Source organism: Fringilla coelebs, assembly GCF_963513975.1.
Source record: "Fringilla coelebs genome assembly, chromosome: 14".
Lineage (NCBI taxonomy): Eukaryota > Metazoa > Chordata > Aves > Passeriformes > Fringillidae > Fringilla > Fringilla coelebs.
This window is the reverse complement of record NC_140040.1, coordinates 2,148,582-2,174,865: the sequence shown is the minus strand read 5'-3', so window position 1 is coordinate 2,174,865 and position 26,284 is coordinate 2,148,582. Positions and strand designations below refer to the sequence as shown.

Genomic DNA, 26,284 nt, shown 5'->3' with positions numbered 1-26,284 from the left:
ATTTGGGTTCCTGGAGGTGGGGAGAGGGATGACAAGGTGACAGAAAGTCCCAGGGAGAAGTGACCCGTGGAGGAAAATGATTCCAAGAGAGGTAAGATATGGAGGGAGGGAGGGAGAGGAGGGAATTGGGGGCTGTCCCCCAGGTACTGGAGATGGGATGATGGGAACTGGTTCACTTGGGATCAGCTGGAGAAGGGTGGGATGTGGGACAGCAGATTGGTGCAGGAGCAGGGAAGGAGGGGCTGAGTCCCAGGGATCCCACGTCCCACAGGTACCTCCAGGAGTCCCGGTTTCCACAGGTGGCCTCACCCAAGAGCCTCAGGGTGCAACATTTCCCACGTCTGTGTGGCTCCCAGTCCCACGAGTGTCCACGTGGATCCTGATGCCATTAATGTCAGAGTCTATTTGATCCTCATCTCACGAGTGTCCGTGTGGATCTCGGTCCCACAAGTGTTGGTGTCCATGTGAACAAACCCCTGTCTGACACATGGACATATCCATGTGGATCCCCATCCCACGAGTGTCCATGTCCGTGTCCATGTGGATCCCCATCCCACGAGTGTCCATGTCCGTGTCCATGTGGATCCCCATCCCACGAGTGTCCGTGTCCGTGTGGATCCCAGTCCCACCAGTGGCCGTGTCCGGTCTCCAGGCGCCCCCTGGCGGACACGGCCCAGCCTCGCCCGGCCGCGGCTGCTCGGGGAGAATCCCAAGGGATGGATCCCACGGGACTGAATCCCTCGGGATTGACCTCACAGGATTGAACCCACGGGATCGAACCTCACGGGACTGAACCCCACGGGACCGAATCCCAAGGCATTGAACCCCAGAGGATCGAACCCTACGAGACTCAACCCCACAGGACTGAACCCCGTGGGATTGACCCCACGGGGGCTCTGGAGGGACAAGGGGACATTAAACCAGGAGCCAGGAGCAGAGCCCAGCACCCACAGAGGTTAAGGAGAGCTGGGTCATGGCATGGGGCAAGGATTAGGAGTTCATGCCTGAACCTGGGGAGTTCAGAGCTCCACAGCCAGGGTTTGCTCTCAAAAACAATCAGCTGCCAAGGAATTTACCTGCAAAACTGGGCTGCAAAACTGAAAGCACAACATTCCCTCCAGGAAAGGCAGGACAGGGAACACGGGGCTGGCACAGGACCTGCAGCAGGAGGAGAAGAAGCTCCTTGGTGGCAGCTGAGCTTATGCCACAAGTTCTCCCATTTCCACAGAATCCCTTGGAAAAGCAGTGCAGAGCTGGAGTGGGTGTGAATTTGAAGTGTAGGAAACAGACTACTCTCAGTCTGATCCCACAGAGAAGGGGCTGACACCATCACCTCCCCTCCTCATCCCTCGAGCTGGTTTGGTGCCAGCTGATCCCTTCCAGACCAAGTGGAAGGAAAAATGGGGGAAAAAAAATATCCAGGATTACCTCAGGCTTCCTTTCAGGCAGAGAAAGCTGGGCCTGGGAGGGCAGGAGGCTCTGTCAGGGCTCAGGGTGCCTCTTCTGCCACCCCAAACTGCTGGGGAGGGAGCCAGGCACCACAGGCACCACAGGAGGAGAGGACAGAAAACAGGGACAAGGCAAGGATTGGGATTTCATAGCATGAGGTGTGGGATGTGTGTCTGACATCTTCAGGAAATCAGAACTGCTCACCCAGTGCCCAAACAAGGGAAAATGATTTCCTATCCCACGCTGGAAGACAGGCAGCTGTACATCAGGAGGGTGGAACTGGCCCAACATTTTCCTTTGGGACAAATGGGGAAAAAAAAGGAAGCAAACAGAACTAAGTTCACAAAACTTTGCTTTTTATTATTTGAAATTGGAAAAGGCTCCTTGGGTAACAATGATCAGGTGTAAAATAACACACAGGGCTTGCTCAGTTTTCCAAAACCTGCAGTGAAGTAGGCCAGGTGTTGATTTTATACATCCCATTCCTCTCAAAGCCACCAAGAAAAGAACAGGCAAAACCCCAGCCCTTGGACAGGTGAGGTGGTCAAAATGCAATTTATCATGTTCCACATGGATATTTGTGGTGGTGGATGTCCGATGGCTCCCCCCCACTGCCCTCTGTATAAAGCAGGGATTTAAGTTTCACCTTCATTTTTAATACTTTTATAGAGACTTATCCACACTCAAAACCTACAGGAAATGCCCAGATTAATCCATCAGTGTCATGTTAAAGTGGTGAGTGCAAAATACACATGGGAAGGGGGAAGGGGGAGTAATCAATGACAAAACAAAAGTGCAGATTGCTTTAATTAAGCTAATGAACACAGTCGAGCCAAGTGCTCTTTGCCTCAAAAGTTCCAAGGATTGCAATCCAAACAAAAACCAGAACCACACATTTTAGTTCAGCACCCAAAGGTCAGTGGCACTCACAGTTTGGTACCTCTCTCTTCCACTGCACATCCCAAATAATTCCCTGTCCCACTGGTAAGGGCAGCGGGAGCCTTTGGAGGCTGAACAGCACAGAGGATTAGTGGCCACGTGAGCAGCCAGCTACAAGACAGAGTTAACACATTATCATTCCCTAAACTAGCAAGTTGAGCCTAAACAACCCATTTCCACACGACACCCAACACTCCCATCAAGTTCCACTAGGTTTGAATGAATAAAAAGCAAGAAAAAGTCATCCTTGTTGAAAAGTGAACACGGAGCCAGCTGTGGTTTGGGCTTTTCCTGGGAGCTGGCACCTCCAGGCACGTTTGCACAGAATTCCCTTTTTCCCCAGCACACATTTCCTAAGGAGCTGCCCTGCCTCTGCTGCTGTCCCATCCCAGGGCAGCTGTGGCAGCACTGCTGCTCACTCCACCATGGAGCTGACACCCAAATTCACAAACAATTCCATCCTTTCTTCTCCTCCTCAGTAAAATCCAGCCTGACACCCCCCCGTGGAGGGCAGCGAGTCCCCCACAGCCACCACACCTGAGCACAGCACATTCACAGCTCTCAAACCAGGCCAACCAAGGCAAACAAAGTGGAGCTTTGATCTTCCTGTTTTCCAGCTGGCCAAATCCAAGTGTTCTGGCAACACAGGGAGCAGGATGGAGGAGCAGAACCCATCCCCAGCACATGAACCAGACACTTGTCCCCAGGCTGTCCCCAAGCCAGAATTCAGCCCCAGGTCTTGCAGTGGCCACTGGGGCTCTGCAACCTCCCTGCAAAGGCTTTGTTTAATCCAAAAGGCTCCTGCCAAGAGTATTCCTACCCCTGACAAGTTGTTTTCCATCCTCGCCAGCACTTTCCACCCATCTGGGCTGAAGAAACCCAGCCAATTGTCCCCAAGATTTCCTGCAGAGCCACAAGGACGGGGAGACGTCGGCAGCAGAGATTTCTCACCATCTGCAGGGTCCAGCACACATTATCCCTGTCAACAGCTCTCACAAAGATCCCAAGGGCTGCAAAACTGGGATTTGGGGAAGCAGAGGGGAATGCAGAGCTGTGCAGGGCTGGTACAGCCTGTACCCAGCAGAGCAAAGCCCTGGCCTGGCAGCACTGGGAAAGCAGGAGCATCCCCCCCACCACGGGGGAGCAGATCCAAACTGCCTGCTCCTAAATCTGTCTCCCCTTTCCCAAAGGTTCCAGAGCTGAGAGTTTTAACTCCATGTTATCCTGCCTTGCTCTGGAAGCAGTGGCAGAGCCATGCACAAAGGAACAGGCACAGGAGCATCTCAGCATTCCCAAATCCATCTGCACTGGATGCTTTCCCCAGCTTTCCTCACCCTCAGCCAAACCAGAGGGAATTTTCTTCTGAAATGCCACAAAAGCCTGCCAGGCTTGGAGCAACAGAAGGTGAGAAAAGGCATCAGAAGAATATTAATACAAAATTTGCTATTTCCTTTGCTCCAGACAGAATGAAGCCAGGGGGTACCAGCAGGTTTCCCTTTAATCAGGAATTATCCTGACATTTTGAGGCCAGCCAGGTGAGTTATAAATAAAAAGATGCCACTACAGGGGCAAGGCAGAGCTGGGAAAATTCCCACAGGGCATTAGCCTCCACCAAAGCCCTTCTCTGCAGCCAGCCAAGCAGGTTTGGCCATCAGGAGACCCTTGGCACTGCCACTGGAAAGGTTCAGGGACAGGCAGCGTGGAGGAGAGCAGATGCACAACCTGTGCCAAAAACAAACAGGTGACATCTTGCCCAGGTGACAAAGGACAGAGGCTACAGACAGGTCAGTACCTGGGAGAGTGACTCAAGCCTTGCAGGGCAATCAATGCAATCTGGATTTTAATATCCATTAAAAATTTAATTGTAATTTAAAAGCTAAAAGCAAAAATTTTCAAGTCAGTTGTGTAAAACTTCAGGGTTTTTTTTTGTGGGGATATTGAAGTGGGGAGGAATCTGCAATCAAAGCTACAAATGCCGCTGAAGAGCAGCTGGTTTTAGGGACAGACAATGGCAACAGCTGCCCAAGGGGACATCTCCCATCCCTTTGGGCTGTCAGAACAAAAGGCAGAACTGCAGCAGCCTAACAGCAAATTCCAAGATAAACAGGCCACTGAGATACCAAATAAAGTCCTAATCATAAAATCATTTAGGTTGGAAAAGATCTCTGAGATTGACTCCAACCATTAACCCAGCACTGAACATCTCCAGCTGTCCCAGAAACCTGCACCAAACTGGAAACCTCTGCCTGCAGACCAGGCAGGAGCTCTGCACAGAGCTCAGCAGCTGCAGCACAAGGCTGAGATGCCCAATTTCAGCTCCAGGTCCCCTCTCTGCCCCCTCAAGGCACAGAGAGCAGCCTCTCCCTCTCTCCCAGCCCTGTGAGATCCCAGCTGGTTCTTCCCTCTGCAGGAAATCTCTCACACCCACCCTGCCTTTCCCAGCTTATTCTCCAGGACTCTAACAGCTCCTCACCCCCAACACTGAGGCAGGCTTGCCACTCCTCACAAAGCTGCAGGAAAAAAAGCAAAAAGTGCCCTAAATCACCTTGAAATTCCCAGGGGTTTGGAGAACTCTATCCAGAGAGACAGGAATTAATCCTGTGAGCGACATGAGCTGCTGCTGGTTGTCTCTGCTGGAGCCTGGCTTCTCACACAGCTGAGGGAACACATGAGAGCCAGAAATGGCAAAAAGCCCTTGTCAGAGTGAGAATAAAAGCTGCTCAGGCACTGGAACCAGGCAGGGACTGAAACTTCTCCACAGAAGGGGCCTGAAACTTCCCAGCACAGGTCCAGACCCATTTACAGACCTAAAGCTGCAAAGCTGTAACAGCAGGGGTTTGCTAGACACTGGCCAGGATTTTCCTGCACTGCACAGCTAAAGGGAATCTGCTCCCCTGCCTGCAGCACACAGTTCCCACTGGAGCTCAGATCTGCCACAAAACCATCTGGGATCAAACAAGTGCAACTAGAAAGGGAAAGAAGGGTTCTGTGAGTGGGGCAGCAGCAGCCACCACTCCAGGAGCCACAACAAGCCACACAGTACAAGGACAATCCCTTGTCACTCTGCACTCTGAGGGGCAACCTGAGCAGGAATGGCAGCCCTGAGGTCACCCAGGACCAGTGACATGTGGCACCTTCTGCTGCCCAGCTGGAGCCTACTGGGCTCATCTCACAGGTGAGTTTCTTTTGGCTCCTTCCTGTGCCTTTTCAGACCCACTCTACAAGAGAAAACCTTTCAGGTACAAACCAGCCTGAACACATCAGAGCTTCTGCAGTTCACACCCATCTCCAGTTCCACAACCAGCTCCTACAAGGGGAAAAAAATCATCTCTGGTCACAGGGAGGCACCCAGACCTGGAGCTCCAGGGACATCAAGCTCCAGAAGCCAGGACAATGCTGCACACACTCATCTGCAGTGGGGATCCTGCCCTGGCTGAGGGAATTCTCCAGAGGAAACCACACACTGCAATTAGCAAGGATGCAGGTATCACACCAGCCTCTCCTGGCAGTGCTGCATCCACAAAAAGGTTCTGGAGAGGAGGATGTGCTTGGTCACTGCCTGTTCCTCTGTCCACCTCTGACCAGAAGTTGGTTTTGTCCAAATGCATTCTTTTTTTGCACTAAGGAAGGTCTGTTCCCTCCTCTGCAGGATCCTTCCACTCTCCAAAGCACAGCCTGGGAAACAAGGACTGCTGGGAAGCAGCGTGGAGTGGCACAGAGGAAAGGGCAGTCAGGGATGCCTGAAGTGGGATGTGTGTACATTTGGGGTAAAAAGGCTTTATTCAAAGTGCATGCTTCTATCCAGAGGTACCGAGAGCGAGGATCCCCGGCCAGCCCGCCTGGGGAGCGCAGTAGCCTTGGCCACCCCGAGCCCTGTCCTGCACCACACACACCCATCAAGTAGCCAGGGACTGAATGTTCTTGAGCATCTCATCAAAGGCCTCCCGGGAGGGTGCCTGGGCGTTCTGGAAGGAGACCTTGATGCGGCTGTAGAGGCTGAAGGATTTCAGCTCCAGCCAGATGAAGCCGAAGCGGTCGTCGTCGAACAGGACGAACACCCCCGGCGTCCTCTCTGGGCTGGTGAAGCCGTGGCCAGCAATGAGGCCTGTCCCGTAAAAACTGCCAGGGGATGAGGACAAAACAGGTGTGAGAACAGCCAGGACCACCCAAGGTTTAGTTAAAAATCAGCACAAAACTCTGGTGAAGGCACTCTGACAGAACAGCGAGATTTACACTCGTTTTTTTCTATTAAGAGAAGGAACTCCCCGTTGCTATTTGCAAGTTCCTGCTTTGGGTTATTCTAATTAGGATCTGCACACCAAAGCTGGGTTTTTCAGTAGTTCAGCCCCCAAACCCATCTGAGATTAACTTGAGCAACTCAAGGATCAGCACAGGTTCAATCCTCCCAGGCATGTTGAGAGAGCGAGCAGAGAGGCAAAATTCGAGGGAGAGAAAAATCTAAAAAGCAGAAAAATCTACGGGGACCTGAGGAGGAATAAAGGTCAGCCAAAGCTCTGAGCAAGCAGCAGGTGGAGCAAGGCTTTATCCAAACACAACTGAGCTGTGACAGCAGGAGCCTTCTGGGATTAACCAGCTCTGGGTAGGTTTTTCCATGAGCACAGATGTTTGGCTGAAGGTCACCTGTCTAAGCCTCAGCTTTTGGGCTCTTTTTCCACACTTCATTTAGTGTGCTGCTTCACCAACTCCAGCTCCCATTCAGCACAGATCTCTGCACGCCTGCACCTCCTGCTTGGGGTGCTCAGCACCTGCCAGGGCTGCCCCGAGGCACCACAGGCCAGGGAAAGGTGGGAGAGAGCACTGTGTTCCCACAGCCAAGGAACATGAATGACACACATGGGAATGGGAAGCAGTTTGAACAGTTCTAAATATATGAGCTGAGCAGCTCTGGGACATAAAACACACCAAAAAAAAAGGGGGTGTGTGGAATTCAGGAGAGGTGCCAGCTTCTGAAGTAAATCTAGCAAGGAAGTGGGATGGCAGATGACAGCATGGTGAGAGAGGGAACAAACCAAAGCCTGGGAAATTGGGCAGCAGAGACAGGAACCAGAGATTGTGGATTCCACATCCCTGGAAATGTTCAAGGTCAGGCTGGACAGGGCTTGGAGCAACCTGGTCTAGCGGAAGGTGTCTCTGCCCCTGGCAGGGCTGGAACAAAATGGGATTTTAGGTCCTTTTCAACACAAACCATTCTGGGATTCTGTAAAATCGGAGCCCAAGGGGCTGGGAGATCCACAGGCAGGTAAAGAGCACACAAATACAGGACACACCTCAAAGATTTCCCCTTCCCTTTCAAAAATGAATCAGCCATAAAAGCACCAGTTACCAGACTCGGCAGGTCCGGGGATAATCCTCATTCCTCGATATCACTCCCATGGGCAGCACGAAGGGCTGGGAAGCTGGGGCCTTGTCCTGGGTGCTCCCCTCTGCCCCAGCTGCAGTCTCTTCCCCCTCAGCACCTTCTCCTCCCAGGGGGCTGGCAGGCTGGGAGGCAGCCTGCTGGGAATGCTCCTCGTCCTCCTGCCTCTGCTCCCGCTCCTGCTCCTCCCGCCGGACCTGCTCCTGCACCTCCAGCACGATGCGGGAGAGCTCGCTGAAGTCACGCAGGGTCTCGATGTCAGGCAGCTGCAGAGGATGTGCCAGGTCTATCTCCACAGTCTGCTGTCCAGCTGGGATGTTGGGATCTCCCTAGGGACAGCAAGGAACAGCACGGCTGCAGACACCAGGTGCTACAGAGCCACCACCTGAACGTGTTAATAGCTCACCCTGTTCTACAATCTACAAGCTGCAAATAAAAAAATACCCTGCTTGAAACTTTTTTGCCATCTCTGCTTTCCCCTTCCCAGAATGAGAATTTTAAATCAAAAGCTGTAGTTGCAAGGGTGAAAGAAAGTCAAAGCTGCAGCTGCAGAATCCCTCCCTGCAGGGAGGGAAAGGAGCTCCCCTGCCTGACTTCAGTGAAGAGCTGCCAACATTTGGTACCTGCTTCTCACACACACACAGGGGATCTCCAGTGACCTGCTACCAGCTGCTCGCAGAAAGCAGCTGGAAGGGAGAGGAAAGGAAGGGGGAGCCAGGAGCAACTCTGCAGGTCAGGTCCTGGTCACTGTGTGTGTGCTGAGATTCACTCAGTGCCACCAATCCCCATGGGGAACAGGGCGTGAGCTGCCAGCAGACAGAAACCTCTCTTACACATCCACTGAGAACACTTTCACCAGCACCTGAGAGACAGGAAAATGCACTCACAGTGATCTTAGTGCCCTTGGCTTTCTTGCCATGGAAGCTGAGCATGACAATCTCCAGCCCGTGGCTCCCGTAGGTGCCTTTGAAGAGGCCAGGCTGGATGAGGTCCTCGGGGCTGCTGGGGGGGAGGTAGATGCGCCGGTACGTCAGGCAGTTGCTGTGCAAGAGAAAAACATCACAGAAATCAAGAAAAAAACCCTCCCCAGCAGCAGTGTGTTTGCATTCTGCTCCTCCAGCAGTGTGGGGATGTTGTCAAGACAGGCAGGATCTGTGTTTGCAGCAAGCTCAGGATTTGCTTTAGAGCTCTGCAAGCACTTCCTCCCTCCCTGTGCTGCTCTCCCCACCATCCTCGTGAGCACACCAGGAGATTCCTGCAGCAAGGAAACTTCCTCAGCCCTTGAGATTCCCAGAGAACCTGAGAGTGAAGCATATTTAAACATCTGCTACACAGTGAGGTGGCTGCTAATAGAAGCTTGGAGAGCTGGTTAAAATCCCCAGTTTCTCAGGGACTTTCTAATTCCTGCACTACAGAACACACTGACTAATATGGATAATAACCAGACACTCCTTGGGATCACAGGCATTTGCTCTGTCTTCAAATTAAACAGAGTTAAATGACTCAAAAGCACCTTAGTGTGCATAGTTATTGTGCAGAACTTGGAATCTTATTCCTACTGCTGTCATTCCACCTCACCTCCCTGTACAGCTGGGAAGCACTGCAGAGACACAACATTCCTCTGGCTGTGAAAGCCTATGGAAAACCCCATCTTGGGGAAAAATGCTCCAGGGTGTGCTTGTGAATTTGCAGCAGCCCTTACTCATATTGGCTGGTGTAGATGAACTTCATCAGGATGAGCTCCTGCATGTGTTCATGGAAAATGTCTTCCAGAGTCCGACCCCACTCCTCCCTCAGCCACGTCCGGAATTCCTGCAGCACCAGGAGAAAAGGGGGAGGATGAGGTCACTTCAGTGATGTGCCCCAGGATGGCTTCAGTGTGTGACTCTGTGACAGCACATTTCACTGGCACAGCCACAAACAGGGCACATCCTGCACCAACGACAGGGAAAAGTGGTTGGATTTGGGAACAAGCACGTGTTGGCTTGGAAATATGCTGAACAAATAGTGATTATGGTGATCACACAATAAACAGGTTCCCCTTCAAATAAATCCCAGGTAGAAGCATAAACCTCCTCAGAAGAAAGGCATGAGCATGGCCTGTCACTGCAAAGTAGCTCATCTGCTCTTTCTCTCACAGTAACTCATTTGTGTGCCCACAAGCTGACTCCTGTGCCCTGTCCTGACATGCTCAACATAAAAGAAAAAAAGCTTTTGAAAAGCACTGAGGGTTTAGGAGGTTAAATCCTGCTGATTTAATACTGATGCATCTAAATCCAAAGGGTGCTTTGAAAGCATCTCCTGAAGTACCCCAACTGCAGCTCTGACAAGTTAATACCCTGCCATGAGTTGGTGTGATAACAGCTTACACTGAGATAGCAGCCTGCCAAGTGATATTCCAAACCTGCCTCCTTTATCTTCCCAAGCCAGATCCTCCAATTTCCATAAAGCCACGCACACTTAACGTGGTGCTTTGAAAGCATTAAAGCATTTCTCATCTGCTCCAGCACCAGAAAACACTTAACTAAACCTTTCACCCAGCTGTTTCCCATTAGCAGACAGACATTTTACAGCATTCCTCAGAAAGCAGCTGAAACATCAGATTTGTCACGTGGAACCAGCTGGAAGCAAACAGCAGTACCTGCCACAGGTATTCATCCTGCCATTTATACCTGCATTTAAACACAGCTATTTCAGTCAGGAATCTGCCTTGCTGGGTAGAGCTGACACACACAGGAGAAACAACCAAATGCAGCCTTTAATCCCTCGAGCAAGGTGAGCAGTGGGAAGGTGCCTCACTGACCAGCAGGTATCCAAGTGCAGCTGGTGCTCACTGTGTTTGAAAGATCTTAATTACACAGACAGCAATGGCACTGAGATCAGAGCCTGGAGTGCTGCTGATGGCCATGATGTGCTGCTGAGCCTCCCTGGACAGGTCTGCTACCAAAACGGGAGGAAGGTGCTGGGACTCAAAGAGCACCTTGACACAAAACTGCCTGAAACAGGCAATGAGCCAAAAGCTCCCAGCCTGGGGCTCATACATGCCCAGTCACACAGAAATCAGAAGGGCAGCAGCTGAGAGCTGATCTCAGGAAGGGGACACACAAAGGGGCTCAGTGCAGAGCCCTGGCAGAGCACTCACCTCCTGCCTGCCCCCTGACATCCGGTGGTGATCTGTCTGGTTGCACTTGGTGGAGAACTCGTCCTTCTTTACAATCTGTAGTTACCAGGGAGGAGAATTGAACAGGTTACACACTTGTCTAGAGATGCTTGAGATGATGTAACTAAGACTGCTCCCAGTAAATGCTTTGCAAAACAAACATTACTGGATTTACTACAACACAGAAATCATTCGCTGCTACCCAGTGCAACAGCTACAGAACAGAGAAATAAAAGCAATAAAACCTCAATGCACTCTAATGAAAATAATTGTTTTAAGTTGCTTCCCTATTTTAGCTTCCTCCTTTAAAGAAAATCTGTCAGGAAGCTTTTCAAAGCATCCAATGGATGGTGCATCCCCTTTCTCAAGGTCTCGCCATGGAGAGAGCTGCAGAACAGGTCTGTGTCTGCCTGGGCACACTCAGCAGCTGCCCAAGGCCAGCTTACACATCCTTTCCCCAGCCTGTGCACATCCTGGGGCTCCCAGCCCAACAGAAAACAGCACAACAGCCTGGCTGTGCCACTGCCAGGGAACAAATTCGGAGCAGGGAACAGCCCACACAACTTGTCAGACACATAATGAGTGTAAAGCTGCTGCCCACACACACAGCAGGGTGGTGAAAGCCGTATCTCTGAAATAAAATTCTCCCAGCTTCCTGATGGATCCATTTCCAGAGCCAAAGTGCACACACAGTGCTGAGGGGGGCAGAGCAGCTCACCTGGATGTGGCCATTATGAGGTCCCTTGTGGCCATACATGCACTCCACCGTGGCACATTTCCTCTCCATGAGGTGGATCCTGAAGAGGGGCTTGAACCTCATGGGATCATCCACATGAGGGTCATGAGGGGGCAGGTACATCCAGCCAATGATGAACAAACCATCCACCTGCAGAGGGACAGGACACATGGCCCAGGGGATCAGCCTGGCACAATTCCTTAGGAGTCTCTCTGAGGCCTCTCGTGGCCCAGGAGCTGCAGAACAGTTTGCTGCATTCCCAAACAGCTTTCCAGCCATTAACCCAGACCATATGCACTCCCAGGGTGAGGAGGGTTTCTTCACAAGGCTTTCTGCACCACTGGAAAAAGCTCAGGCCTTTATTGCTGCAAATGATTTGCCTGGAGTGCAGGATCCAGAGGGAAGGACCACACAGCAAGTCAGGCTCTAATTGGTTTGAGAGCTCCTGCTGGCAGACACTCTGCTTCCTATGACTAGCCCTGCTTTTTGGATGAGGAATTATTTGGTTTTTTTACTCAGAGAACACAGGAAGCAACTCTCCTCTACTGAGAGGCACAAGGGGCAGCCCCCTTCCTGCACACCTACCAGAATCCTTTCCCTCAGGGCCTGCAATTCCAGGGGCAGGATATTCTCCAAAGAGAGAGACCTGAGACAGAGTCTTTACAAGGTCACAGGGGAAGCACTGATGCAGCTGGATGCTCTCTTACACCAGCTCATGCAACAGAATCTTGCAAAACCCAAAGGCCTCGTGATTTGTTCTGCTGCAGGCTGGCAGTTGGTGAACCCTGGTGCAGAGAACGAGGGCTCCAGGCAAACTCCTGGCTCAGCTCTCACAGTTCAGAGTCAAATGTTGTTCATTAACTGCTCTCCCAGCAGCACCAGAGCTGCCAGGCTCCACAGACCTTGCACCAGTGTCACTCTATACCTGATGCACGAGTCCTAGGGCTGGGGTAAAGATCTGCCAACCACACAACTGCAAAGCCCTTTGCAAAAGCTTCAGCTGCAGGCAAAGAAAATGAAATAAATGAACAGATTCCTGTGCCAGCCCCTGGAATATCAGTGTCAAACTCTAAATCAAGCCTTTCCCTCAAACACTGATCATGTTTTCCACCTGCTCCTGGGGCTGTTTGGTGTGCAGCTGAAATATAAAAACTGTCTGGAGAAACGTGGTGATGATGAGAATCCCAGAATCATTCAGGCTGGAAAAGAGCTCCAGGACCATGGAGTCCAGCCTGTGAGCAATCCCCACCCACAGCAAGGAGTGCCACATCCACTCCAGGGATGGGGATTCCCCCATGAGCAGCCCCCTCCTGTGTTTACCAACCTTTCCTGTGAAAGAATTCCTCCTGATGCCTAAACCAAGAGAAACCAGGAAAGAACCACAGAGCATCCTCTGCATCCAAATCACCCACTCAAGGTTCAGACTATGTAGTGCTCTGGGAATGGCTGCCAGGTGTGGAAAGTGTAAAAAAGCAGCTCTGAGCCCCAGGAGGAGGCCCTGACTCACCACCACGTTGAGCAGTCCCCCGTAGGGCCCGATGTCCGGCTGCCACAGTCCCAGGATGTGCCGGTAGCGGTGCAGCACTGGGGAACAGGGAGACACTCTGTGAGCACATCCAGCCCAGAAATGGGAGTTTGGGAATGAAATCCCTGCTGCCAGGCTGCACACAGCACCCACCACTGCGTTCACTCAGGAAAAGTGACTGTGTGCAAGCTGAGCCCTCCCCCAAGCTCACACACATTAATGTTCTTTATTCCTGGCCCCGTGGAAGGGCAGAAGCACCTACCTCAGAAGGAATTCCCAAAAAACTTTTGCAACACAGGCCCAGTAATGCAAATCACACAATATAACCAGAGCTAAAAACAAATAAAAGCATCTGCCGCCTCCAGTTACCAAAAATGCACTCAATGCTTCACACTGCAAAGCAACAGAAAATAGGGAAGGGCAGGAAGGAACAGGGAAATTGGAGGATTTTGAAAGCATTTCACTGCCTTGTGTAGACAAACTTGGCTCCAGAGTTAAGCATCCTTAGAAACAGCCACTGGGAGCATGGGCAAAGCACATGGATCACTCCAGCTCGGGAATCTGGTGGTGTGGCCACATCAGTTACAGCCTTAAAAATTCTACAGAAGCAGCTACACCTCAGCAGTGCCCAAAGGCTGCTTCCAAAACCCACTCAAAATCTTCTCCAGCAGTTGAGGCTTCCCTGTTTCTCATCTCAGAGCCAGCTGTCCCTCCAATCCCACCTAAATAGAGAAATATTTTCAGCAAGCAGGAAAAAAGGGCTTTGACAGAATAGTCTTAAACCTCTTGTTGTGAGGAAGGCTTAGAGATGGGACCCACCTCCAGTCCTTACACAGCCATTCCTCTTGTCCATCTAATTCCCTTTTGTCCATCTGGTTTCCCCACAGGACCAGTAACCTTCACAAGACAGGATTACACACTCTGGCATTTTGGGCAGGAACAGCAGCATGCACATTGTTTGCATGAAGATATTTCACTGATATTTCACATGTCCATGGCCAACTCAGAAGCCACAGTAACTCATTGTAACCTCCAGGACTGGCTTGAATAAGAGGGTTGGGTTTGCATTAATTTAAAAGAAGAATTGTGTTTCAGTGCAGCTGCTCCAGCAGCTTTGTTGCATTAATTACTTCAGACAGCAAGAACTACAAGGAGTGGTTTTATTCCACCAAAAGCAAGAGCTTCCACAGGAGTTTAGGATGGCAAAGAGGGATGTCCAGAGCTGCTGCCAACTGGCCTGGAGGAGCCTTTTTCCTGGGCAGTAAACAATTTCAGACTGGCCTGGTTTCACCCAGGGAACCAAGTGCAGCACAAACAACACTAAGGCAAGCAGGCAAACCCCATTCCCAGCTCAGTAATTACACATGAATTGATGGCATGAGCTGCTCCACCCACCACACTCTGCCTGCCACAGAGCTGATAAAACCCAGCATTTTTTAATGTATTATTATTTTTTAGGACAGAAACTAAGCTATCTCAGGGGGATGAAGATGTCCCTCCTAGCCCAGCTCCTGTTAGGAGCAATTTCAAGAAACAGAGCTGAGTTCTGAACACAGGAGGCCAAAAAAATGCCATTCACTTCCAGAACTTGGTGGGGAAATGCTGGTGCTTGGCCAAAGGCCCAAACAAGTCTCAAAACACAGCTCAGTTTTCAAGCCTGGGCTGCCTCTGAGCTCCAGCAATACAGCAGCTAATATTAATTGCAGGAAAACCTGATGAATTCCAGCTCTGGCTCCTCCTGGTAGGAGACAGGATGGATCTGGCAGTTGTTTCCCTTCCTGCTCCTCGAAAGAAAACAGCACTTGGGTTTTTCTCCAAGCTTTTCCACTGCCTGTGCTCAGTCCTGGAGAAGCCTCTTGCCTATCCAAATTTCTGAGTCCACATCCTGCCAAAAGGAGCAAAACCACATCCACTGGATGCTCCAGGACAGCCTTCACCCAGGCTGGATATTCCCCACATTCCACAAGCAGCTCTGCACACCCTTCAGATGGGAAGGGGGCTTGAACCCAGCTGGGAATGACCTTGGGAAAGCTGGGAATGCCAAGCTCCCCCTGACAAAAGGCTGCCTGGGGCATGTCCTGACCAGGAAAGACCAAATCCACTGCAATTCCCCCAGATTCCTGGGATGCAGGAAGGTCTCTAGAAGCAAAATGTGCTGGAGCAATGAAAGCAGTGCCCTGGTTGGTGACACCTGACCTGCTCGTGGGAAGAGCTCAGAGTAATCCAGGTAAGCTTAAACCCCTGGGAGTTTAATCCAGGTGAGCTTAAACCCCTGGGGAAAGTGATCTGAGCTCACCTGGCTGACCCTGCATGAACAGGAACTAGGGAAGAGTTCCATTGAAAATCCTGACAGCACAGGAGGGGAAAAAGGGGAAATGGGCCATTGCACCTTAAACCAGATGGGCTCAGAATTACAGAATCATTTAGGCTGGAAAAGACCTCTAAGATCACCAAGTCCAACCATCCAAGCTTTTCCCCAAGAGAAAAGGGGCACATCAGAAATTTGGGGCTGCAGCTAAAGAAATAACAACTGAGGGAACAGCACTAAATGCCATTTAAGTTTGGAGCAAACATGCAGTCTCCAAAGGAATCCATCTTGCAGCTTGGATTTGCTTCTCCTTCCCATCCAGCTCCAGAACAGGCATCCCAGATTGCCAAACCCCAAACTTTGTCCCAGTTCCTGCTGTAGGCCTGCTGTTGGTCTGTCCTGACTCACATTAAAGCCACCACCTCCCCTGCATGGCCCCTGCTGGTTTGCTTCCCTCAGCACAGGGAATTCTGCAGCATCCACTCACTGATTAATGTGTGTGAAAAACTCCATTCCCAAGCAGCAGTGGGTTAGGAACTGGAGTCTGCCAAACTCTGCAGACCCAAAGGAGCATCAGAGACAGCTCAACACCCCCTCTAAATAAACACCAAATAGTCCTGGCTTCCTTAATTGATGTAAACTAATCAGTCCTTCCCCCTCAATTCCTGCTGAACGCTAAACTCCAAGGGTTTAACTACTCCTCCCTCAACACAACACAAGGAGGGGAAGAAAGGTTATCCAAAGTGAGGAAGGCAAATCACAATGTTTAAAACATTAGCAGAACGTTTCCTAGAGACAGAGATGGTGCTTAAAAGGATTGAGTGTGCAGGGGGGAATTACTATGGGAACACTCAGCATTTTCCCTTGGAAAGGGCTGTGGATTGCACTGTGGCTCACAAAGCTCTTGGCCAGTCCAGAGGGAGGCTTCACTGGGGTATCTGAATTCTTTCCTCAGAGAAAGGAGCAATTCCCAAGGAGCAGAGTGAGTGAGAGGTGCTCCAAGAAGCACCCCAAGAAAACCCAGCAGCCCTCAGTGCCCGCCCTGCTGTCGCTGCCACCCTGCAGGGTCCCAGCGCTCCTGTGGCACACTCCAGCCACCCCTGGTGGCACGTCCCTGCTGTCCCAGGGTCAGCCCAGTGCTTTGCCCCAGGGCAGGGCACAGTCCATGCAGCAGCCTGGCGTGCTGGGTGCAGCAGCAGCAGCGGGTACGTACGGCAGGTGTAAACATCTCTGTACTCCATGTGCTCGTAGTCGGGCAGGATTCTCATGAACCGCCCCGACTTCACCCGGGGGTTTATACCTGCACAGACAGAGCAGGGTGAGTGCCAGCAAACTCTGCTCCACTGGCACCAGCACACACCTCCATGGATCTGCACCAACCACACAGGGAAGTCCAGCTCTCTCCTGACTTTGCTTCCAGTTGTTTCTGTCAGCCTCAGTCTCACTGAGCAGGATTTCTCACACAGAGCTGCTCCAGGTTCCCACAGACATTATTTACAAATGGCATCCAGGGAACACCAGTGGAATCAAAGTCCTTCCCCAAACTGTGCACTGCTGCCTCAAGAAGGCCAAGTCACTCCATGGGCCTTGCATTAGTTCTGCTTTGAGGCACTTGAGCCCAGTCCCCATTCTCCCCCAGCATTTCTCACAGAAACACACTCAGGGAATGGAAAAGTCCATGCAGTAATCCCAAATTAACTCCTCTGCAATTAAAGAGGTTTATGGGACAGTAAAGAAAATGGGTGTCACCAGCAGGAAACTGCTCCTGGCACAGGGCAAAGTGCAGAATCTGAGCAGAGGAGCTGAGATGGGGCATCCTGAAAGCCAGGAAGAGCTGCCAAGCATTCCCACTTTGGAGTTACCAGCCCTGCCTGGGATTGCTGGGTGGGTACAAACACAGACCTTACATGGAAGGGCAGGAAAGGCCATCTCAGGGGTGTTCTCACACATCAAGTGTGACCCTTTGCTAATGGATGCCATGGATTTGAATACTACTCATGGAAACTCATGTGTGAGACAGATTTATTGCAGGTTATTAAATAAATAACCTGATTACACTCTGGGAAGCTGGAAACAGTGGGAATGTTTAGGAAAATAACCCACAGGCTCACCCTCTCCTCAGCCTCCCTGCCCACAGCCATGGCTGGGAGATACTGGGCTGGAGAGTCACCACTGTCCTGAGCCAGTAAGGCCATTTTCACCCACAACTTGTGCATAAAAAGCACTAAATACCACTTTAGTATCTCTGAACCATGGAAGATATGTAGTGAAAAGGACTACAGGTGATGAAGAGGTGTTGTGCCACTTAAAAATGGCAATGAAGAGCTGAGATCTGACCTGGTATGTGCTGTGTGGCTGTCACCACACCAAGATATGGGATTAAATGGGAATTAAGGGAGGCCTCAAGGGTTAATGGGACTCCTTTGGGGACATCTGTGCGCTGGCTCAGCATCACTCTGACCTCCCAGCCAGGAAAATGAGGCAGTTCCATCCCTAGTGTAGTGTAATAGGGAAAGAGAGATACTAGGTGATGAAATAATTTTCCTGTGGATGCTCAGCACAGTCTATTGAAGAGGGGATTAAAGCCCTTCTACCTGTTCTTCTTCCCAGCTCTAAGATCAATGGGTCATTGCTATTTCAGGGTTCTAAAGGGTCCCACACCCACAGACACTCCCAAAACACACAGACACCTCCTGCCAGGCTCTCTTCCTTCAGGGAATGCTCATCCCTTTCCCACTCTCCTACAGCTATTTCCTTTCACTGAGATCAAGGCTTAGAAAAAAATACCTGTTAATTCCTCAGCAAGATCTGAAAATAGCAAAACAGGATGAAAAACCCTTAATAAACTTCATTTAAAAATGAAATTCCATCCTCTTTTCCCACCAAAGGACTGGGAGGCACAGAAATCCCAACTCCTGGTATTAAATAAAACCCCAAACACGTCAACTTCCCAAGTCAGTCTGAGCAACTTCTGTCGTCAAAGTTTAATAAATATTCATCATTTCTGTGCTCTCAAAACTGGTATTAAGCACCATTTGGATTGGATTTATCACTTACGTTTGGCGTAAACATCTCGACAGGACACTCCTGTGATCTCCAGCTTCCTCAGGTTTTCACACACTCCATATTCTGCAACAACACAGCAAAAAAGGGTCAACTCTGGCACAAAAAGGTTTGGAGCCTTGACATCAACTACTGAGATCTGATCTCTGCTTTCTTGAAGCTGCCAAAGCAGACCAAGAATCCAATTTTTGCTTTAAAAACCTGATGCGATTCCGTTGCAGATTCAAAGACATTTCACGAGCAATGCCTGCAACAAACACACCATAAGGCACAAACACACCCAGCAAAGTGCCAGCTGCTCACATCTCAGCCAGGAGGAGTGTGAAATGTGGGAGACATCCCCATTCCAGCTGGGATTGTGTGCCTGCTCCCAGCAAATCACGGCTGTGTGCAGCAATTATCTTCCCTCACTGAGGTACCCGACAGGGAAAACTGCTTATTAGGATCCTGAAGGAAAGGTCACAGGCTCGAAAAAGAATGAAACACAGACATAAAACAGGCCCCAGCATGTACAAATATGGTTACACTGAAAGCAGATCAGATTGAGACAGGGCTGCTGTGCAGTCAGATGCCTTTGATTGCTTCCAGAACACCCCGAAAACAAAGGGAGTCGGAGATGTGGGAGCAGCTTTGAAGCAGAAAATGAGATTCTCTTCTTTCATTTTCAGGAAGTCAACGTCAAACTTCTAAGAAACTTTAAAAAAAAAAAAAAGTCCTAATGTCTCCATGCCAGGAATTCTCAGAAGAGCAGAGGAAGGAATTGAGAGGAGGGAGATCCCAAAAAATCAGCAGTGACAATGCCACCCTGCTGCAGTGACCCCGACAGATCTGAGTACAGTAAAGTGCCCTGCTTGACATCAAAGACATCAACAGCACAGATCAAACAACAGCTTTCCTCAGCAGCACAAACACCTCCCAGATATTTGACACAAAACCGCATCTCTGCAGACCCTCATCAAGCCATTAAATGCAAAATTTATCCTCAGCTGAGCATCCTTGAATCAACAACAGTGGCTGTGAAGCACCACCTAATGCTGGAAACCTGCTGCAGGAGAGAACTCAGCTTGCAAATAAGAGAAAAGCAGGAGTTTCCATGAATTAATTCAGCCTCCTCCTGTCTGTAAATGCAAGCACACGATGAGAGAGGTTTCCTGGCAGCCTGTCTCCCGGGAACACACATCCTGCACACCCTGGCTAAGCAGCAAGGCTGAGGGGGGCACAGGGCACAACAAACACGCTGCCCTTCGTCAAAAAATGCCAAGGGCAGTGGCAGAATTCCTGCTGACCTCTGTGGGCAAAGGCAGAGGAAGCTCTGAGGGCTCTCAGCCCCAAGGTGGGCTGGGGAAGCACAATGAGCAGAGCTGGCAGGAAGAACAGCCCAGCACAAACAAACCATTCAGTGCTGGGGCTCTGCCAGCTGAGTGCTGCAGAGCCGTGCAACCACAGCTCCAGGGGAGCCTGGCAAGGCAGGGCCACCCTGGCAGAGCCCCCCAGGCTTCCCAGAACCCCTCTGCACGTGAGAGAGTGAGGAGTAAATACATCCAAGGGATGTAAACACATCCAAGGGATGCAGGAACAGTGTGGAATGTCCCCAGCTGACTGGAAAGTCCTTGGAAAAGGGCAGGAACAGCAGGGCTTGGGAACAGGCAACTCTTGTGCACCTAAACAAACTCACCTGGCCAAAGTGATGCCTCAGGTTTTAGATTTTATACTTTCCAAATTCTGTGCTGCTTTAGTGTGTGGGTCTGGGTTCACATCAGGGGATGCTGAGCTCTGTGCACAGAGCAGGGAGACAAAACAATTCCTGCTCCAGCTGGGCACCAAGGACAAATGACCCAAATCTCAGCCCAGGAGCACAAACCCCGTGGGCTGCAGAGAGAAAAACAAGCAGGCTGGGACTGCAGGGGCTAAAGCTGGGATGGGACAATGAACTGCAAGGTGCAAATGGAGCAGAGCTGATCCCAGGGAGAGACCCCGCGCCCGGCCGGGCATTTTGGGACCATTTTGGTTCATCTTGGGTTCATTTTGGGACCATTTTGGTTCACCTTGTGTTCATTTTGGGACCATTTTGGTTCACCTTTGGTGCAGCCCTGGCTGGGCTCTTGTGCTGCCCCAGTTGGATCCATTGAGGAGATCCTTTTAATAAATCCCTGCTTTATTCTGTAACTCTGCCCAGCCTCTGCTCTAGGGCAGCCTTCCCACAGCAGCAGCAGGACAGGGAAGGGATTTGTACTGCATGGCAAAGAGAGGAGACACCTGGAGGATCCTCCCCAAATGGAATCTCCAACAGCACCAAGAGTGGCATTCCCTCTTCCCACAGTTCCCCAAAGCCTTCTCCCTAATCCATAAATCCCTCAAGTGAGTGCCATGGGAGATCCACCAGCAGCAGTTACATCCAAATAACAGAATGGGAAGGGATTTGATGTCACAGCTTCATGCAAGGGCCCCTGACAACCTGCAGCAAAATTTTATGAAAGCCAAACTGTTATTAAAGTGCTTGCAATTCCAATCTTACCTGGAAAGATTCAAATAACAAATTCCTTTAAATAATACAAAAATTGAGGATTTCTATATTGCTACACGTTATTTTTCACTATATACCCAAAAGAGTATTATTAAGAAAAAAATGGTCTCATCCTAATGTGCTTTAAGACTCATTTTATAACTAATTCTTATCCTGTTTTGGTCAGCAAACAGCTACAGAGAGTGAAACTGCCACAGTGATGGCTGAGCTCCATAAGTGCATTACTGCAGCTCTTCTGGCCCAGCTGCTCACACCAGCATGGCCATTTTATGGGAAAAAATCAATCTTTTGGCTCACAGTGCCTAAAAAAAAATCTCTCCAAATATCATAAACAAGAAAGGCCATCTCCTTTTAACCCAGAAGGCAAGAGGGACATAAATTAACAGCAAGTAGGGCTTCAAGATAATGAGGGAAAAATAAATCTGGTAAGGTTTTCTTTACAGAGAACAGAAATCCCTTTCCAAGAAAGCTCTGAAGGGCTTGAGCTTCCTGGAAAATTCCACTTCAGTGCAATTAAATCTATTTTAAGGAAATGTATTTCAGTGCAATAGCTCACTGAGTAAAGTATTTTTATTTTAAGGAGTTAATAGTCACCAAATTCACACCCTTGGAAAATGGCTACTTAATCCTGCTTGCAAAGCAAGGATGGAAATTGGTTTTCAGGTTCCCACTGACCAGCTGGAAAGCCTGCTGGTTTATAAGGAGTGCTGATTTCCCAAACACAGGGACATGCTGCTGTTTCCATGGTCACATGCATGGGATTTTAAGGACTTGGACAAGCAGTCTCCATTTGCTATGAGCTGCACTAACACTTCTGCAAGTGGCATTTATCCCCTGCCCTGCTCCCAGCACTTCCAGGCCTCACATTCCCTGCTCTGCCCCAAAAGCAGCTGTGTCCACTTCACCCTGCAAGGACTATTCTGGAGTTTAGAAACAAGCAAGGCTCTTCCACCCCAGGTTGGGAATAGCCCCGTGCTCACATCAAAGCCCAATTCCTGCTTTTCTGCTGCCTTTCCCAGCATGGCAACCCCAGGGAGCTGCTGGAAGTTGCATGTGCACATCCACAATTCTGAGGAAATGAGGATGTCTGGCAGAGCTTGATTCCTTTCACCATTACTGAACTTCCACTTTGTCCTGGCTAATCAAATCTTCCAATTATCCCTGGATAAATGCACGTTCACAAGGCTGGACATAGAACAGAGAGGATAAAAACTCACTGGATTATTCCAGATACCACAAAAATGGGGGATTCTCAGGTTAGCAGCTCTGAAGTACCAGGTGGACAAATTTGGAATTGGCTTCTTGTTTCTAAAGGTTAAGCAATCACATTAAAAAACACCCAGTCCTCTCCCACACATTTCTTCCTGGGGAAGGCCTGGGGCTACCATCAAGGAATAGGAGATTTGATCTGCAATAAATGCACCCATTTGTGGAAAGCCTAAAGCTAAGGAGAGGCAGCTTCAGCTGCAGACAGCTCTGAGACTCTCTGAAGGGTGGCTGAGAGTGCTGAGCACCTACCTGAGCAGTGAGGAACAGCCAAGCACTGCCAAGCTGGAGTTTAAAAGCCAGGAAAGGTCATCAGAGATGAAGAAAAGCCACAAACTAACACACCACACAATGTTTCCACATCACACCAAGGGAGCTTGGAGCCTTGGGGCTTATGAAAGCCAACTTCACTAGGGCACAGCTCTGCAAGAAATGGTTCCCGTTGTGGCAGCATTTGTGCATCAAACTCCTGCATGGATTCCTTGGCAGTCTTTCAAGACCTGAACCCCACCCAAAATTCTCTTCACTGAGTGTAAAAAACGCATTTCCCACCCTTCTTTCCACACAACCTGAAGGTCACAAACTTCAGCACCTTGGCTGACATTTTCCAGCAGGCCCAAAAGCTGCTGGAGGTTGTTTTCACAAACAAAAGCCTTTTCTTCCAAGCTCTAGAACTCGTTATTCTGCATTGCTGGTCTGTTCCCAGGTGTTCTGCTGCACTTGCCCTGTCCTGGTTAAAGATGAAAGAAATGAAAGATTAAAAATGGACTATGAGGTGTTAATCAAGGTAGGTCAGGCCACCAGCCAGGGTGACACGAGCTTTAATTCTGCTCCTGCTGCAGAGATCAGCAATCTCCTATTTATAGAAAACATGGAAGTGACTGCAACCCTCCCCTTGCCAAGGAAGCAATCCAGAGACATTGTTTACCCCAAACAGTTGCAATGATAAAAGGACAACAGCTCTGCCAGTGTCACACAAATCCCCCTGCTTCATCCCAGTGCTCCACCAGCAGCAAAAGCCACTCCACTTTCAGGCAGACAAGTCCTCTGGACACTTGGAATAATCACAGCATGTTTTCAGACTAATCTACAGCTGGGCTGGCCCAGGGCAGGGCAGAGCAAGACATCAACACTGCAAGGACTGAGGGCTCCATCCAACTTGGGGCACAGCCAGGCTGCTCCTATCCAAGGGGGAGGGAAAAAATGTCCAAAACAAAGCATTGCAACAACAGCTTCTCCCAGAGAAGCTCCTCTCTGTTCTGATTATTTCAGGATTCTTTCCTGCACTGCTGTGCACTCCTAAAAACAGAAGTGGTTTTGCACATGCAGCTGACAGCAAGATGAAGTTTCCCAGTTACTCCTGGAACATCGTGCTGGGTTCGGATGATCCTTGTGGATCCCTTCCAACTCAGGATATTCTGTGATTCCATGATCATCAGGAGGCTTCAGAGTGAATAAACCAGCAAGGCACACGTGCTCTAGTTCTGTTTTTAGGATATGCAGCCTCACAACAAGGCTCAGGCAGACATAACACACACAAACACTGAGCTCAGATGGGAACTGGTTTTGGAAAATATTACAAAAAAACAATGACATTTTATGTTTGACTATCACACAGTCACCAGTGCATGGCTGTGCAGAAACACAGCACAGGATATTTTAAGATTTAAATGTGTATTTATTTACCAACACCTGATGTTTACCTATAAAATAATGCCCAATTTTATACTCGTGTACAACCATTGAAAGTTTCAGTCCTACCTCAGCAGAGAATGCAAAGCACCACAAACAGCCTGAGAAGTCCAGCTGAGGAACTGCCTGGAAAACCAGAGCTGGTTAAAAGGTTCACAATCAGCTTCACCATGGTAGGAAGATTTTGTCCAGGAACTGCCCCTTATCTGTTCAGCACAGCTTGGGCACCTGCCTTGGGTACAGGATCCTCCTCAGCCACAGCAGCAGCCACCAAAGCACTCTGACACTGCTTGGAATGGATATGTTGGGAAACTGGAGAAATTACATGCACAGAGAATCAAAATTTGGTTTATACACCTCTCACCTGGCAGTTAGCTAAGGGCCATAGAAAAAAGTGTTGTCTTGATACCTTCCCTTCCTGTCCAGGTTAGTTTTAAACACACAAATTCCACTGCTTCCTTAATTTCCTTAAATTTCAGCTGAGCTTTTGAACACTGCTTTATCCATTGTCAAGAAAATCCACAGAGCAGACATGAATTTGATAAATAAATGTAAATCCCCATCAGACCTAATTCAGTAGGTCTTTTCTACAAGCCAACCCAGCCTAGAGTTAGAAGTGACATAAATTTCTATATATGCCTTTTGCCATGATCATAACCTATTGAAATAATTAATCAGTGAAGTTTTGCAAACCATTCATCAAACACACGAATCTCCACATCACTAGAGAAGTATAAGGAAAGAATTAACACCATTTCATTAGCCTGTCTCCTAAAACCAGTGTTAAATTATTGGGACAATGCTGAACTATGGAATAATGCTTTGGTTTACATTTTCCAGGTGCAGCCTTTGTGCTGTCCAAAGGTTCTTGGATAGTGCTGATAAGGCACAAATTCATTCCTGCAAGGTTTCAGGCATTCCACCAGATCCCACTGCAGGCAGCCACTGACATTCCCAAATCTCTCATCCCTGTGCCCTCAATGCTATTAAAAACAAAAAGCAAACAGGAAAATACACATGACTTCATGCGCTGGCAGCAGGAGCCCCTGGCAGGATGGCAGCGTTTGGAGAGAGGATGAGCACAGCAAGGCAGACCTTGGGAGGTGGGACACGACTGAAATAACAAACAGAGGACACAGAGCCACAGCGGCGGGAGGAAGAGGATGAGGAGTAACGAGGGAGAACCGCAGCCTCACAGAAGAAAAAACACCTCCCAGGCCTTCACATTACTGCAGCACAGCATCCTGGCAGCAGAGCTTTCCTGGAAAACGCACACCCGAACCAGGGACCTCTCCCCACTGGCTGTGCACTTCCCCAAAGGATGCCCCTACCCAGGCCCGGCCTCCTCCGCACCCAGCTCCCGGTGTTTCCCCCGTGACTCCAGGAACCCCAAGGTCCCCCCTTTCCTCCCCGGTGCAGGAGCTGAGCATTCCCAGTCTTCGGGATTCCCCAAGGACATGCTACGTCGAGGCATCACCTCCCATCCCATTCCTCCGGGGGACATCCCCAGCTCGATGCCCTTTGCCTCAAGCGAAGTGCCACCAGCAAGGGCCCGTGTCCCAGGGGACCCGAGACGTGCCCAGGTCTCCTCCCCGCACACGTGGAGCCCTGCGAGCCAAGGCCCCACAGCCCGCACCCCAAATCTGCTTTCTGCCCTGCACCTCCAGGCCCCAGCCCTTCAGGACCCGCAGCCCATCCCCTCGGTGTGCTCCCGCACCCTCACGGCCGCTGCCGCGCTCCCCCCGCAGCCCCGGGCCGAGCGGCCCCTCGGGCGGGCGGTACCTTCGCGGCAGCGCCGCCGCCAGATCGTGTCGGTGCGGAGGATGCGGCGGAAGGTGGTGCAGACTCGGGCCAGGCTGGGCAGGTCGGTACCGGGCAGCGAACCGAAGATCTGCACCAGGAGCTCCGGGGGCAGCTCCAACAAGGACAGCGGGGCCCGCCCGGCCGGGCCGGCCTCGACAGAAGGCGGCAGGGGCCGCCCGCCCTCAATGCGTTCTGCGGCTTCATCGTCCTCCGTGACGCCCCCACCTCCCGCTTCCTCGGGGTCCGTATCGGTGTCGGGCTCGCTGTCGGCGGCGCCGCGGCGTTGCTCCCTGGCGGCGCCGCGCCGGCGGCAGCCGCGGGCGGGCCCCACGCCGCACAGCCGGGCACACACGGCCATGGCCGCCGCCGCTCTGACCGCGGCCCCAGGGCGCGCCACCGTGCCGGCCGCCGGCCTGCCCGCCGCTGGCCCCGCCCACCGCAG

At 50.5% G+C, this 26,284-nt stretch overlaps 1 protein-coding gene across 2 annotated transcripts; it reads right to left on the bottom strand.

The window, feature by feature from the left end:
* Positions 1-1,784: 1,784 nt before the first annotated feature.
* FBXO31 (F-box protein 31) lies at positions 1,785-26,260 on the bottom strand. Of its 2 annotated transcripts, XM_084214850.1 has the most exons (10): positions 25,822-26,260; positions 18,552-18,623; positions 16,708-16,794; positions 13,169-13,245; positions 11,644-11,811; positions 10,908-10,982; positions 9,468-9,577; positions 8,653-8,806; positions 7,733-8,094; positions 1,785-6,507 (listed from the first exon to the last, which is right to left on the bottom strand). In XM_084214850.1, the coding sequence occupies exons 1-10, from the start codon at positions 26,198-26,200 to the stop codon at positions 6,285-6,287; spliced, it is 1,707 nt and encodes a 568-aa protein (XP_084070976.1). In that variant the 5' UTR covers positions 26,201-26,260; the 3' UTR covers positions 1,785-6,284. The 2 variants fall into 2 exon arrangements, with proteins under 2 accessions (XP_084070976.1, XP_084070977.1); XM_084214851.1 differs by lacking the exon at positions 16,708-16,794.
* Positions 26,261-26,284: the final 24 nt, after the last annotated feature.

Bases quoted from the DNA above. Each gene is read 5' to 3' on its own strand.
- FBXO31 (XM_084214850.1), bottom strand. From the start codon at position 26,200: ATGGCCGTGTGTGCCCGGCTGTGCGGCGTGGGGCCCGCCCGCGGCTGC. The intron at 18,624-25,821 runs GTACCGCCCGCC...GTGTTGTTGCAG, and splicing joins GCGGCGGCGCTGCCGCGAAG to AATATGGAGTGTGTGAAAAC. The intron at 6,508-7,732 runs GTAACTGGTGCT...ATCCCCTGGCAG, and splicing joins CCCCGGACCTGCCGAGTCTG to TTTTTACGGGACAGGCCTCA.